General features: G+C 46.9%; 1 protein-coding gene across 3 annotated transcripts in view; it reads right to left on the reverse strand.

The window, feature by feature from the left end:
* Nucleotides 1-15177, reverse strand: part of MERTK (MER proto-oncogene, tyrosine kinase) — an 83016-nt gene that overhangs the window by 5596 nt on the left and 62243 nt on the right. For all 3 annotated transcript variants that reach the window (XM_061625526.1, XM_061625525.1, XM_061625528.1), the window contains exons 12-16: nt 14729-14824; nt 13806-13886; nt 9159-9251; nt 6727-6845; nt 4229-4338 (exon numbers count right to left, since the gene is read on the reverse strand). In XM_061625526.1, coding sequence (XP_061481510.1) covers nt 4229-4338; nt 6727-6845; nt 9159-9251; nt 13806-13886; nt 14729-14824 — 499 coding nt within the window. The remainder of the gene's footprint in view (nt 1-4228; nt 4339-6726; nt 6846-9158; nt 9252-13805; nt 13887-14728; nt 14825-15177) is intronic.

The following is a 15177-nucleotide window of genomic DNA, read 5'->3' on the forward strand; positions in this document are numbered from 1 at the left end:
GGCACAATATTAATACAAATATGTTTGAAAAAGACAAAAACCTACTCAAAGATGTAAAATTACATTATGGACATGACACTGGGAAAAACAAAGGTGCAGTTGCCTAGCTTTGAAATACACATGGTCTTTCGGCAGAGAACGCTGGGACGACAAAGACTTGTTAAGAGATCAGGGATTTCTAAATGTTCTCAGTGCCTTCACAGAACCTCAGTCCCTGGGAAAGCTCTTAAGAGTTACAATTGGCTTTTAATTGTATAGCTTTGATGCACCTTGAACCGTTCCAGAATGATAATTTGCACTGATGGGATGTTTCCTGGCATAATGCCTATCAATGTACACATTTAATCATAGAATAGTAGAGTTGGAAGGGGCCTACAAGGCCATAGAGTCCAGCCCCCTGCTCAATGCAGAAATCCAAATCAAAGCATTCCCGACAGATAGCTGTCCAGCTGCCTCTTGAATGCCTCCAGTGTCAGAGAGCCCAGTACCTCTCTAGGTAATTGGTTCCATTGTTGTATGGCTCTAACAGTTAGGAAGTTTTTCCTGATGTCCAGTCAAAATCTGGCTTCCCACAACTTGAGCCCATTATTCTTTTTCCTGCACTCTGGGACGATTGAGAAGAGATTCCGGCCCTCCTCTATGTGACAACCTTTCATGTACTTGAAAGGTGCTGTCATATCTCCCCTCAGTCTTCTGTCATTGATCACAAGCTGAATATGAGCCAACAGTGGGATGTGGCTGCAAAAAAGGCAAATGCTATATTATATTTATATTTATTTATTTATTAATTCAATTTATATACCGCCCCATAGCCGAAGCTCTCTGGGCGGTTTACAACAGGTAAAAAACATCTGACATACAATTAAAACCTCATATTAAGCAGTTTAAAAATAAGTTAAAATATCAAGAATTAAAACATAATTAAACACACACTAAAATGCATATTAAATACTACTAAAATGCTGAAAATGCCTGGGAGAAGAGGAAGGTTTTTATCTGACGCCGAAAAGATAATAATGTTGGCGCCAGGCGTATCTCATCAGGAAGAATATTCCATAGTTCGGGAGCCACCACTGAGAAGGCCCTTTTTCTTGCTGTCACCTTCCGGGCTTCTTTCTGAGTAGGCACCCGGAGGAGGGCCTTCGATGTTGAGCGCAGTGTGCGGGTAGGTTCATATCGGGAGAGGCGTTCCATCAGGTATTGTGGTCCCATGCCGTACAAGGCTTTATAGGTTAAAACCAGCACCTTGAATCGAGCCCGGAAACATATAGGCAACCAGTGCAGGCGGGCCAGAATCGGTGTTATATGTTCGGACCGCCCGGTCCCAGTTATCAGTCTGGCCGCCGCATTTTGCACGAGCTGCAGTTTCCGAACTGTCTTCAAGGGCAGCCCCACGTAGAGTGCATTGCAGTAGTCTAATTTAGAGGTTACCAGAGCATGGACAACTGAAGCAAGGTTTTCCCTGTCCAGATAGTGGCGTAGCTGGGCCACCAACCGAAGCTGGTAGAACCCACACCGTGCCACCGAGGCTACCTGAGCCTCCAGTGACAGGGATGGATCTAAAAGAACTCCCAGACTACGAACCTGCTCCTTCAGGGGGAGTGCAACCCCATCCAGGACAGGTTGTACATCCACCATCCGGTCAGGGGAACCACCTACTAACAGCATCTCAGTCTTGTCTGGATTGAGCTTCAATTTATTCGCTCTCATCCAGTCCATTATCGCAGCCAGGCATCGGTTCAGCACCTTGACAGCCTCACCTGATGAAGATGAAAAGGAGAAGTAGAGCTGCGTGTCATCAGCATACTGGTGACAACGCACTCCAAAACTCCTGATGACAGCACCCAGCGGCTTCATGTAGATGTTAAAGAGCATGGGGGACAGAACTGACCCCTGCGGAACTCCATATTGGAGAGCCCAGGGTGCCAAGCAATGCTCCCCAAGCACTACCTTCTGGAAACGACCCGCCAAATAGGAGCAGAACCACCGCCAAGCAGTACCTCCAACTCCCAAATCCGCAAGTCTTCCCAGAAGAATACCATGGTCAATGGTATCAAAAGCCGCTGAGAGATCAAGGAGAATCAACAGAGTTACACTCCCCCTGTCTTTCTCCCGACATAAGTCATCATACAGGGCGACCAAGGCCGTCTCCGTGCCAAAACCGGGCCTGAAACCCCATTGAAATGGATCCAGATAATCGGTCTCATCCAAGAGTGTCTGGAGCTGGTCCGCAACTAGGCTGCTTTAACAGAAGTATAGTTTCCAAATCGCGTGAAGTACTAGTTCCCCTCTATTCAGCATTGGTTAGGCCTCATCTTGAATACTGCGTCCAGGTGTGGTCTCCGCACTTCAAGAAGGATGCAAACTGAAACGGGTTCAGAGGAGGGCAACAAAGATGATCAGGGTACTGGAAACAAAGCCCTATGATGAGAGACTGAAAGAACTGGGCATGTTTAGCCTGGAGAAGAGAAGACTGAGGGGAGATATGATAGCACTCTTCAAGTACATGAAAGGTTGTCACATAGAGGAGGGCCGGAAACTCTTCTCGATCGTCCCAGAGTACAGGACACGGAATAATGGGCTCAAGTTGCAGGAAGCCAGATTTCGACTGGACATCAGGAAAAACTTCCTAACTGTTAGAGACATACGACAATGGAACCAGTTACCTAGAGAGGTAGTCGGCTCTCTGACACTGGAGGCATTCAAGAGGCAGCTGGACAGCCATCTGTCAGGAATGCTTTGATTTGGATTCCTGCATTGAGCAGGGGGTTGGACTTGATGGCCTTATAGGCCCCTTCCAACTCTACTATTCTATGATTCTATATCTTTTCCATTTCTTCAGCTATTTCCGTCAAGGCAAGGTTTGCAGTCATTTAGAGGAAAGAGGTTAAAGGAGAGGAAAGCAATCTTTACCTCTCTAAGGCCCCATCTGCACTATACATTTAATGTCATATCATGCCACTTTAAAAAGTCATGGCTTCCTCAAAGAATCCTGGCAATTGTTATTTGTTAAGGCGGCTGAGAGTTGTTAGAAGACACCTATTGCTCTCCCAGAGCTACAATTCCCAGAGTTCCCTGGGAAGAGGGACTATTATTAAAAACACTCTGGAAATTGTAGGTGTGTGAGGGGAAGAGTGGTCTCCCAACAACTCACGGCACCCAAGTTCCCAAGATTCTTTGGGGGAAAGCCATGACTGTGGTGTAATACTGCCTTAAATGTATAGTGCAGATGGGGCCATAATCATAACCCACCTACCACCATCATCAGTTTGGTAGCAACCCAAATCCTCAGATCTGGGTTCTGCAACTGTACACCCAGACCAGCCTATAGAAAATTTGCACATCAGGGAAAAGTCTGGACCAAAATAATGTGTTCGTTTTCTAAGCGCAGGAAGTCTTTTGCCTCAGAAGGAACATTCAAATATGAAACCCCCCCACCTGCAATCTGAAGTGGTACAGTCCCAAGACATAATTGTTTCGAATGTGTGCATCACCTCCTCCAAACAATGTTCAACATTTTGAAAGAAAAGATTAGAAAAATAGTTTCGCAAACTCTGAGCAAGATTTACAAAGACTTAATAAAGCAGAGCCGTCGCCGGGACCATGTCACCCCAGTGTTGATGGAGCTACACTGGTTGCCAGTTGTGTACCGGGCCCAATTCAAGGTGTTGGTGTTGACCTTTAAAACCCTATACGGTTTTGGCCCAGTTTATCTGAAGGAACGCCTCCAGTATCACCAAATATGCCGCCAAACAAGATCAGCCTCACAAGACCTTCTCTCGGTCCCACCAGTGAAAACAGCTAGGCTGGTGCGGACCAGAGAGAGGGCTTTTTCGATCGTGGCCCCCACCCTCTGGAACTTGCTTCCTTTTGACCTCCGACATGCCTCCTCCCTGATGGCTTTTCGCCGAGCCTTAAAGACCTGGCTATTCAGGCAGGCCTATGGGATCTCTGGGGTGGGCTAGGTTCTTATACTGTATTATTGAAGGGATGGTTTTAGATGAATTGATGTTAATGTTGTGACTGCTATTGTATGTGTTTTATATTGTATTTTATATTGTTGTAAGTCGCCCAGAGTGTCCGTTAATTCGGACAGATGGGCGACTAACAAATAAAATTTATTATTATTATTATTATTATTTTATTTCTCTTTCCAGAGCTGCAAACAGACAGATGATGAAGCTGGACTGTTTTATTCTAAGTTGAAGAGGGAAGTGTAGAAACTCACATGCAGTTTCGAGCAGCCAAGTCTCTGTGGAGGAAATGTCTGTTACTAAGGTATTCCATTCCTAGAGCGATATGGATCATAAACTTCAATAACGTCTGCAGAGGTACATTCTGGGAAGAGAAGAAGTCAAAAGTTGTGATATAGTCATCATATGGTTAACAAAAAACAACGATAACAACCATAGTGAAACATAATAAACCTCCTACATCTTTAGTCAGACATTTAAAGCGAGTGCAAACAGGACTGATAGCACTGAAGGAGAAAACCCAATCAATTAAAGCACATTCCCCTAACAATTCCCTAGGATGGAGTGCAGCTCCAGATATTTCTGGAGTCCAATTTCTAACAGCCCCAGCCAGCGTCAAGTTTCTTAGTTGCTTATCTATCAGATATCTTGATGAACTGACAACAGCGTATATCTTGGGTTTTCCTGTACAACAGAAAAATGTCTTCCCCAGAAAACTCCTGATGCTGAATCAAAACTGCTCAGCCCTTCATAGCTGGGCTCTAATTAATGATAAAATGAATGCACCCTGCTTCTTTTAAAAAAGGGAAAATGTAGTCCATTTCCCAATCTGGAACAATGGCAAGCAGAATAAGCCTCTCTTTGATGGTTCCCAATTACATGCAAAGTCACTGTTTAAATTTCCACTCATTCACTGGTCATGGAGATTCATATGCTCAGCCATGAACAACTTCATTGTTTGTAGCCGGTCAACAAAACCATCATTTGTTTATAGCAGGCTTTTATTTCTTTTTATTTTTCTTTAGTGAAACAAATATGAGAAATAAAATCGAGTAATTCCAGTTTATCACAAAAAGGAACATCATCAACTAACTCGATGATTTCCTTGCTGCTGAAACACTCTTCACTGTGTTGTCCTTTTTTAATAGGGCTCCTTTGTGGGAATAACCGATCAAAACAACAGAACTGCTTTCGCCATAAAATGAAGGACAGCCATGTCTTCCAGAGGCATTGTTTGCAGAACAATTAAAGCCTTTATCTACTGTTCTAGACTAGAACCAGAATGACAGTCCATCCATGCATGACACTAACAAGAAGGACCACAGCCTGTTTCAGTTATAGGTATAATTGTCCAGAAAGCTGTCATATATCTTGAAAATCAGACTCTTAACATTAGTGGGCTTTGAACAGACATCAGGTTCCCTTCTGACTGTCAAGATTGTGGCCTTTAATCAATCAATCAATCAATCAATCAGATTTATATCCCGCCCTTCCTCCCAGTAGGAGCCCATAACTCGCTGAGTGCAGCACAACTGAACAACACTCAAAGGTCAGGAAACAGCAGTGCAGCTGAAGCACACAAGAATGCAGTCCCAGCCCATTCCAAATGAAGTGACATTGCGGACTGATCCTAATACTTATTCTGCCAGGCATACGTCTTTACTTAGTTCCACTGTACAACATCCTTTTATCCTTTATCCATCAACCCAAGACCATAACAAGAGGTGGGTGGAGGTTCATTGGCCCATCTACTTCTATCCCCCACAGTATTCCTGGTTACAACCACTAATCCCTTCATGCATCTCTCTTGCCTCTGGATCAGGTGTGGGGAACCTCTGGCCCTCCAGATTTTGCTGAACTTCAATTTCCATCACCCCTGGCCATTGGCTATGCTTGGTGGGGCTGATAAGAGTTGTAGTTCACCAACATCTGGAGGGCCAAAGGTTCCCCACACCTGCTGTAGATTGCCAGACAGTATCCCTCCAGTTAGTGGATTTGGTTCCTGGGCCTCTAAAGAAGTCTTCAGAGTCTTTATAAAGCCTTCTCCAGTCCTAGGTCCCCAGATATTGTGGACTACAACTCCCATCATCCTTGACAACTGGTTATGCTCACTGGGGATGATGGCAGTTGCAGTCCAACATCATCTGGGGACCCAAGTTTGGGGAAGGATGCTTTATAGAATATGGCATTCCGGTGTGACTCTGCTGTGTTGCTGCTGCTGCTGCATAACTATGGGCAGGTGACTAACTGAGATATTCAGAATGGCAGCCTATGCAAACTTTCTTGGGAATAAGCTCCACTGAACAGTGGGACTTCTGGAGTAAGCATGCATAGAATTGGGTTGTGTATCAGTTAAAGATCTTCATTTGTTTAACCCCCTTTTATGTGGAACTACAGTCAATTTGTATTTGCCATGCCAATAATCCTCCAGAACAGTTCAACAGTTCCCCTTTGTGAGCTGCACAGCATGCCTTTGATTTTGTTTTCTCGGCTGCAGAAAGGAGATACTAAAATACATGGGAATGACATAGCAGGATTCAGCTCTAGCCTCTAAATGTTTCCCTACATTCGGTATGGGCCCACTGGTGGATGGGGACCTCCTTGTTTCTTAAGAGAATTAAGCAGGTTTTTGTTCTCTCTCTCTCTCTACTCTGAGGAAGATGTCAATAAAAGGTTCTGTTATCACATTTCTATCCAGCTTTCCAATCTTCTGTTCTACTACAGGGCAATTTTCTCCCGAGTTGTTGATTACCTGTGGGCCCATTCCAAGCCTTGAGCGAAGGAGGAAGCTATGCAAATCTCCGTATTTCATGAATGGGAGGATTACCATGGGCTTGGGAACCTGCTGAGAACTTGGTTCTATACACACACCTAGAAAGGATGAAAAGAAATCAGTACAGCACACTTTCATTCAATAACAGTGCACTGGAAATCATGAAGTAGGGATTGGTACAGTAGAACTTCACCATAAAGACCTTAAAGCAAGATTTGATGCACATAGATCAAAACATACACCTAGTCCACCATGCTGATCCACACAGTGGCCAGCCAGATGCTTGCAGAAAGTCCACTAGCGAGGAAGGACAGAGCTCTTCTGTGCTTGTGGTATATAGCTTCTGACTATAGAGGTTCTATTTAGCTATTACAGCTTTGATAGACTTTTCATCCACAAACTTGTCTAATCCCCTTGGTCATCACTGTATCTCAAGGCAAGAAATTCCATAAGTTAATTATGCATTCTGTGAGCTTTTGTTTGTCCTGAATCTACTTGCGTATCACCACCTAAACTTACTCTCCACCTTTGTCGGTATAAAGGCTACCTAAGTTTCTCTTTATCCTTATTTTTCGCCTACCAAGGAGCCTATGTGTTTTCGTCTAAGGATAGAAACAAACTAGGGTGACAACTGTTCTTTGTATTTCCAGAGATGGGGAATCAGCCGTTATATATTTCTCCTTCCCACTAGGCTTTTGCACAATCTGAAACCAATCTGAAACCCACTAGGCTTTTGCACAATCTTCAAATACCCTCATTTGAATGTTTGCTACTTCCTCCCACGCTCCATTAAAAAACCTCTCTTACCAGATGCAGATTCAGGTGGCACAGCCATTTCCCCCCTCCTGCTTGCTCTATTTACCATCTAGCCTGATGAAGAATTCTAGAGAACTCGAAAGCTTGCACACTGTTTTGTGAAAATATGATGGAAGGGGGAGCATAATGCTCTGCTTCACCTTTGTGCAGCTTATTAGCGTATCCTGGAGGAGAGCATGTTGGGCAGGTTGAAAACCTGTTGGGAAGTGTTAGGATAAAAATTAAGTTGGACTTGATATAATTTTAATATCGGTTTATTTCCCTGTGACCTGACTTGTGACCTTCCAGTGGCTCTTGATTAATAAAAGCCTATTTCAGCTGGATTTCATTTCCCTCCCTGCATCTATATGCATAGTAGTAAAGTGGCCCATATAAAGTTGCCATGTAGTATCACGAAAGCATTCTTGTATTTGATTCATATGCTTATAGGCCTTGACACGCATATCCCTACAAGTGTAAAGTGTAACTTGAGTGATCTTTCTGATTTAATGGCTCTGCCTGTAGTTATTCCTCCCACATTATCTGTTTCTGTGTTCTCTCCTGACTGCACTGCTTATCTCAAGGTCGCATACTTATGCAAACCCCTAGCTAAGAAGAAACCAAGATTTTCTTTGTTATTCTAAAGCACCCCTTTCCTCCTATCTATACTGTTACTTTGTCTAGTAGAAACCCGAATGTCTGAGAGCTTTCTTATCTCAAGCACCCCATTTCTAATGTTTTGATATTACAATGACTAGCAGTTTTCTTGAATGTAGTGACGCATAAACTCCCCAGTTTTATTATCTTTGGGGAAACTCTCTGTTCTTTCAATAAACGGGGTTCCCACTTCTGAAAAGCATCTTGCTTGAAGGCACTGGGTCCCCTTTGCAAAGGTAAATATTGCGTGTGTGTATTATTATTATAGCCTCTGGCAGTGGATAATTGCGCTCAACTCCGCACCTTCCCGGGTGTTTGCGAGCTGAGAAAGACAGTGATGGCTCACGTGTTGGGTTTGGACCTAACAGAAGCAAGGATGCACTGCAACATTATGTTGCAGCTCCACCTTATCAGATTAATTACTAAGCTACCACGGTGAAAGTCTGGGCAGTTTCAGAAATAAATTAGCAGTAAATTGCCAATATGAATACTACCATGATGTTCTGCTTACTTTCTGAGATACAGATGTCATCATACCCTTTGATTTCTTCCTGTTTCTAGATGATAACAATATAAGAAGATCCACTGTGGATCAGACCAATGGACCATCTAGTCTAGCATCCTGCCTCCCACAGCGGCCAGCCAGATGCCTCGAGGAAGCCCACAAAAAGGATATGAGCACAATAGCTGTGTTTGTATTTCCCAGCAACTGGTATTCAGAGGCATGGCACCTCTGATACTGGAGATAGTGCACAGCCATTATGACTACTAGCCACTGATAGTCTTATCATCCATGCATTTGTCTTGCATCAAACTTTTTCTCAGGGTAATTTGTATGCAGAAAGAAACATTTACAAGACAAGAGAGTTGCTACATAGGCCTCAGCAGAGATAATGGCCCTTGACTGTATTATGAATGAAAAGTTGCCCCTAACAACTGCCACTTGCTGATTGACATACCAAGAAGTTTGATGACATTTGGATGATCAAAATCTTTCATGCAAGCTGCTTCTCTGAGGAACTCTTCAATTTCTCGCTGGGAAAAATTGTCCACTAAAAAAAAAAAGTTCTTATTAAGAAAGGTAATATCACTTCCTTTTTACAAAAATAGTAAACAACCTTTTGCCTAAGTAACTATGAAAGGAACAGACTGTCCCTGGCGGTAATTTAGGTGGAAGAAGATCATTTAAGTGGAAATTTAAAAACAGCCATTTTTTCCCTTTGGGTTTATGCAAAGCTTAGCATGCATATAGTATATCAAAACCAGAGTTGTTACCTCAGCAATATTTTTGGCACAACTAGGTGTTTTAGTTGAATATTTCAAGATAGGTTTTCTGAGTTCAGTTGGAACATGAACTAGGACTAGCTCCTTTGTAAAATGAGCTTCCCAAGCTCTGTTTCTACCATTCTCCGGCTTGTGCTTCACACGGAACCAGTGGTGGCTCCGTGGGGCAATGGAATCTGCTCTGGGCTTTAGTCCAAACTTTCAAGGCGCTGTCCCAAGGTGCTTCTGCTTCTTCTTGAAAGTTTGGGCTAAAACCCAGAGCTCATTCCACTGCTCCACTGACATGGAGCCACCAGCCTCCAATGTATGGAACTATCCATGCAGCTTAAACCTTGCCTTAGCAGAACCTGAACTCAGGCTTGCTTGACTTCACCCTTGCTTGCTTTAGCAGACCCCAAACTTGTGTCTACGACCCTTCCAGGGCTAGAATCTTATCTGGCTGAGACCGCTGCCTGGGACAGTACAAGCCTGTATATTTGAAAGTTAAGGAAAATATGTATATATATTAGGGTTGCCAGGTCTCCGGTTTTCTGCCAGAGTCTCAGGGTAAATGGGGGCGTCTCCGGCCTCCGGCCATATGTCAGTCAAACTGGTGGATCTCCGGCTTTGTAGCGGCCCCCTCAGCCACGCATGCGTGAAGAGGCGGTGGCTGTGGAGGCCAGGCTGGGCTGGCTCCTCCTTAGGCAGTTCTCCTGCTCCGGAAAGGAAAAGAACTCTTTCCTGTGGCAGCTCAAGCTTAGCAGACCCGCAGAGCTGGCTCGCCCGGTGGAGAGAAGGCAGCGACTCTCGCCTGGATTCAGAGACCCCAATTGCTTCGGCTAGCGGAGCCCAAATGCACAGGAAACTGTTCAAGGTGAGGCTGCCTTGATTTAACCCTGTCCACTTTGGAACCCGTTTCCTCGCTTTCGTGTTATGTCTGGCCCCGAGATCTCCCTCCCCTCCCCCGTCGCTTCTCCCTTTCTCTCTCCGCCCGCCCCCTTTCCCTGGTAATAACGACATGTATGCCCTCCTGCCCACATTCTAGCAACCAGGAATGTGCCAAGCGCCGCAGCAGGCAGCTGCTGCCACCCACTCACCTTGCCTTGCCTTGCCTTGCCTTGCCTTGCCCTGCCCCCTCGCGCAATGCAACGGACCCCCACCCCGGAATCCTGCACCCCCTCCTCTTTCCCTTGTCAGTCAGACAGACGGAGCCGGACTCGGCGAAGCTGGCAGGCGAACACTCACGCCCGGAGCTGCCACAGCGCGTGCATGCGTGCTCACACACCGAGCGAGGCAGTCCGAGCGGGAGCTGCAGCTTCTCCGAGCAGCATGCTCTGGGAGGGTGGCGTGGGTAGCTTGCTGGCTGGCTGGCCGATGCCAGCCTTGCCCCCCCGATCGGGGGCTTGGTGGGTGGGGAGAGGAGACCGGGAGCCTTTGGGAGCCCTGACTGTGCCGCCGCACTCCCTCCCGGCACCGTGTGTGTGAGAGCAGGTGCGTGTGAGTGTGTGAGAGCTGCAATCGGCAGGGAGGGGCTGAGCGAGAGGTTGACAGCCGCAAGTGGCTGCATTGCAGCAGCGGAGGCGCGCACCCCAGGCACCGCACGGGCCAGCCGGGGACCAGCAGGCGAGGGGAAGGGAAGGGAGGCCGGCCGATGCCAGCCTTGCCCCCCCCGATCGGGGGCTTTGCGGGCAGGGAGAGGAGACCGGGAGCCTTTGGGAGCCCTGACTGTGCCGCCGCGCTCCCTCCCGGCACCGTGTGTGTGAGAGCGGGTGAGTGTGTGAGAGCTGCAATCTGCAGGGAGGGGCTGAGCAAGAGGTTGACAGCCGCAAGTGGCTGCATCGCAGCGGCGGAGGCGCGCACCCCAGGCACCACACGGGCCGGCCGGGGACCAGCAGGCGAGGGGAAGGGAAGGGAGGCTGGCCGATGCCAGCCTTGCCCCCCCCGATCAGGGGCTTGGCGGGTGGGGAGAGGAGACCGGGAGCCTTTGGGAGCCCTGACTGTGCCGCCGCGCTCCCTCCCGGCACCGTGTGTGTGACAGCGGGTGCGTGTGAGTGTGTGAGAGCTGCAATCGGCAGGGAGGGGCTGAGCGAGAGGTTGACAGCCGCAAGTGGCTGCATCGCAGCAGCGGAGGCGCGCACCCCAGACACCGCACGGGCCGGCCGGGGACCAGCAGGCGAGGGGAAGGGAAGGGAGGCCGGCCGATGCCAGCCTTGCCCCCCCCCGATCGGGGGCTGGGCGGGGAGAGGAGACCGGGAGCCTTTGGGAGCCCTGAATTGAGGTGGGGAGGCTGAAAGAGAGCCCACTTCCTTGCCGGCTCACCCCTTTTTCCCCAAGGGAAAGAGGAGGGGGTGCAGGATTCTGGGGTGGGGGTCCGTTGCATTGCGCGAGGAGGCAGGGCAAGGCAAGGCAAGGCGAGTGGGTGGCAGCAGCTGCCTGCTGCGGTGCTTGGCACATTCCTGGTTGCTAGAATGTGGGCAGGAGGGCATACATGTCGTTATTACCAGGGAAAGGGGGCGGGCGGAGAGAGAAAGGGAGAAGCGACGGGGGAGGGGAGGGAGATCTCGGGGCCAGACATAACACGAAAGCGAGGAAACGGGTTCCAAAGTGGACAGGAAAGGACACACTGTTCACTGTGGACTTTCACCGTTAAAACCATTTGGAACAGAAAAAAGATCAGCTCTGTATTGCTAATTAGAATAAGGAGTTTTGTAAAGACTGCACTAAAGAGTATCAAAGAAGCTATTGTATAGTGACCAGCACTATGGAAGCCCCAAGAGTGTTGACATCAAAAGTGAAGGAAAACCTCTACATAATAACAAAGAAAAACAACAAATTTTGTGGAGGCATGTTGGGAATGCTAGTGAAATGGACAATGGAAAGAAGGACAGTGGATACTCCTCTTTGTTGGCCAGTCAGCACGAGCCCACAGATAATGACGATAGTATGCTACTGGCAGGAAACATAAGTGATACACATATATGCATATTCTTTATCTTTTAAGGAGGCAAGTCCTAAATGGGGGGTGGGGGAGAGAGAACACACACCTCTGCATTATTTTAGAACAATGAAATGGTATATAAATAGTCCCCTGAAAATATATGTAGGTGACATTGTGTACTTTGTAAAGCCAGAAGCAAGTAAGCTAGATTAAATGTTCCCTAAAAGTGTTGGACTGTGACCTGGGAGCCCAGGGTTCGAATCCCCACCCAGCCATGAAGCTCCCTGGGTGACCTTGGGCTAGTCACTGCCTCTCAGACTCAGAGGAAGGCAATAGTAAACCACCTCTGTCTGAATACTGCTCACCATGAAGATCCTATCTGGGATCAACTTGAAGGCAGTCCATTTCCATTTTGCATCACCCTAAGCTTGTGAGAAAGAATGACCTTGTCACTTCAGATGGACCTAGGAACACCCTATTTTAGATAAGATTTCTATTTTAATCTCCAGAGAATTTTTTTTTGAATGGTATGCCCCAAGCAACTGTGGTTGATACAATGTATCGTGTTTAATGATGTCACTAGGGCCCGCCCCATGACATCACTAGGACCCACCCAGTGACATCAATAGGGCCCGCCCCGTGACATCACTAGGGCCCGCCCCATTTTCTCAGGTTTTTGGATGGTTCCGACCTGGCAACCCTAATATATATATATATATGCAGTTGCAACAGAGGTACCGTCTTCTTCCCAGATTGAGCTGAGGGGGAATTTGTTGGTTTTTTCCAGTCTGACCAGATGCCAGGCTTGCACAGTGCTGTTGGGCTGGCTCTTGTCTTCATTCACAAAAGCTATCTCTTCCATTCTCAGAGCAAAGCTGAGGACAGCACTGACTGGCTAGCCCTCATGTCAGTCAGAATCCCACCCATCCTTGTCAGAGCAAGTGTGTTTAAAAAAATAGAGAAGACAAACCTAGGAGAAAAGAAAAGTGCCCAGCAAGGGCTGCTTCAGTATAGAAATGAAGGCAGATGGCGCCATGATCACCCTACAGCAAGTATCAGTCCACAGTCATTTCCTTTTCTAAGAACATCCTACACCTAAATGTGTAGAACTGAGCAGACCATATATTCTTCCTGTTTCACCACAATCCTTCCCTGTTATCTCCTCTGTGCCAAATTTATATTGTAAGCACCTCAGGACAGGGATCTTTTTCGTGCACATTGCTGGTGATATATGCGGGCCTTCTTACTCTCCACGTACTTGCTGGATTTTTAAAGCAAAAAGGTTTCCTATCGTTCTTCGTAGAGAAGCGCCATGGTACCGTCTTCCTCCCTCCCTCCCTAAGGGTGGGTGAATGTTTCTTAGAAACAAACAACTCCAGACCTATCCAGCTCTGTGGATACTTACACTTCATAGTTTTCACAGCTACTTTCTGGGTAGTTCCGTCAGGATTGCTGAGATTCCCTTCCATGACTGATCCAAACTCCCCTAAAGGAGGGGGGGAAATCTGCATTTGTCTCTGTTTCCGAAAATTCCACCATGGAAATCAGTCAGCAGCTTCATTTTAAGAGGGACACATTTCCTGAGATAAGAACAATTCAGGGTGGGCATGGGAGAGAGAACCTGGAGTGGACAACTGGTGGGCGGGAGGTTCAGTTGCTTATCCCACCCATTGGTTCTTGCCTGCAAATCCACCTCCCATACTGTTTTCTCCTGTGCTCACTTCTGATTTCAGAGCCCAGATGGAAAGAAAAAGTGATACCTACCGGGGGGGGTGATATCTGCATGGGAAAATGTCGGTAGAGGAAGGGTTAAGAACCTGTTACTTAAGGGAAACCAGGCAAACTGAACCAGCAGAAATTCATAATGCTGGTCTCAAATATTCAACCCAGCTGATTTTATAATTGGGGGGGGGAGGAGACACCCTGAAGTTGTAGCAGATATTTTGTTTTAATAAGTTTTTCAGGATGTTTTGTTGTAATATATTTTAAAGTCTGTTCTTATGGTGTTTTAGAGTATTTTTAGTGCTTTTGTTTGCCACCCTGGGCTCCTACTGGGAGGAAGGGTGGGATATAAATCAAATAAATAAATAAATAGTAATCTTTGGGGAAGGACAGGTGAATATAAATAGCACGGCCAAGCCAGGTCCCAACCGGCTCAGCTGGAGATCCGCTGCATCCAACTCCCCTCAGCTTGGTATAAATGCAAGTTGGATTGCACCCCAAGTCTGGTCTCACAGAAGCTAAGGAAGTGCACTTGCACCTTGCCCAGCAGAGGGCAAGTGGGAGCTCGCTCATGCCAGTCTACAGAGAAGGACGTGTGATACTCACCCTCTCCCAAGATCTTCCCCAGAGCCAGGTTGTTCCTGACAATCACAACATCCCGGAGTTTCTCCTGCAGTTCTTCACTCACACCAAGGCTGCCCACTGCAACGGAAGCCTTTTGATGAGTTAGGAAAAAGGGCACTGTATGCATTTCACATCACATGCCGAAGACCACAAGAGGTCGTCAGCTGGTACGAAGAAAGCAGATCCTCTTTTCTGCTTCCACTTAAGAGCTTGTAAGCAAGTTGTAGAATCACATGGTAGGTACCACTTCAGGCCACAGGTGAATAATCTAATGACTGACTGCTTCCTATTGTAAGGGGACTTTTCTGCCAACAGAAAATTAATGGGCTACTAATTAATAGACTATTAATGCAGATGAGTTATGTGTGGCCTCTTTCCTAATGTGCTGTGTGCAGTGAGGTGGGCTTTTTGTAGGTGGTGCCTCCATGGTG

This window comes from Rhineura floridana, chromosome 4, assembly GCF_030035675.1.
Source record: "Rhineura floridana isolate rRhiFlo1 chromosome 4, rRhiFlo1.hap2, whole genome shotgun sequence".
Taxonomy (NCBI): Eukaryota; Metazoa; Chordata; class Lepidosauria; order Squamata; family Rhineuridae; genus Rhineura; species Rhineura floridana.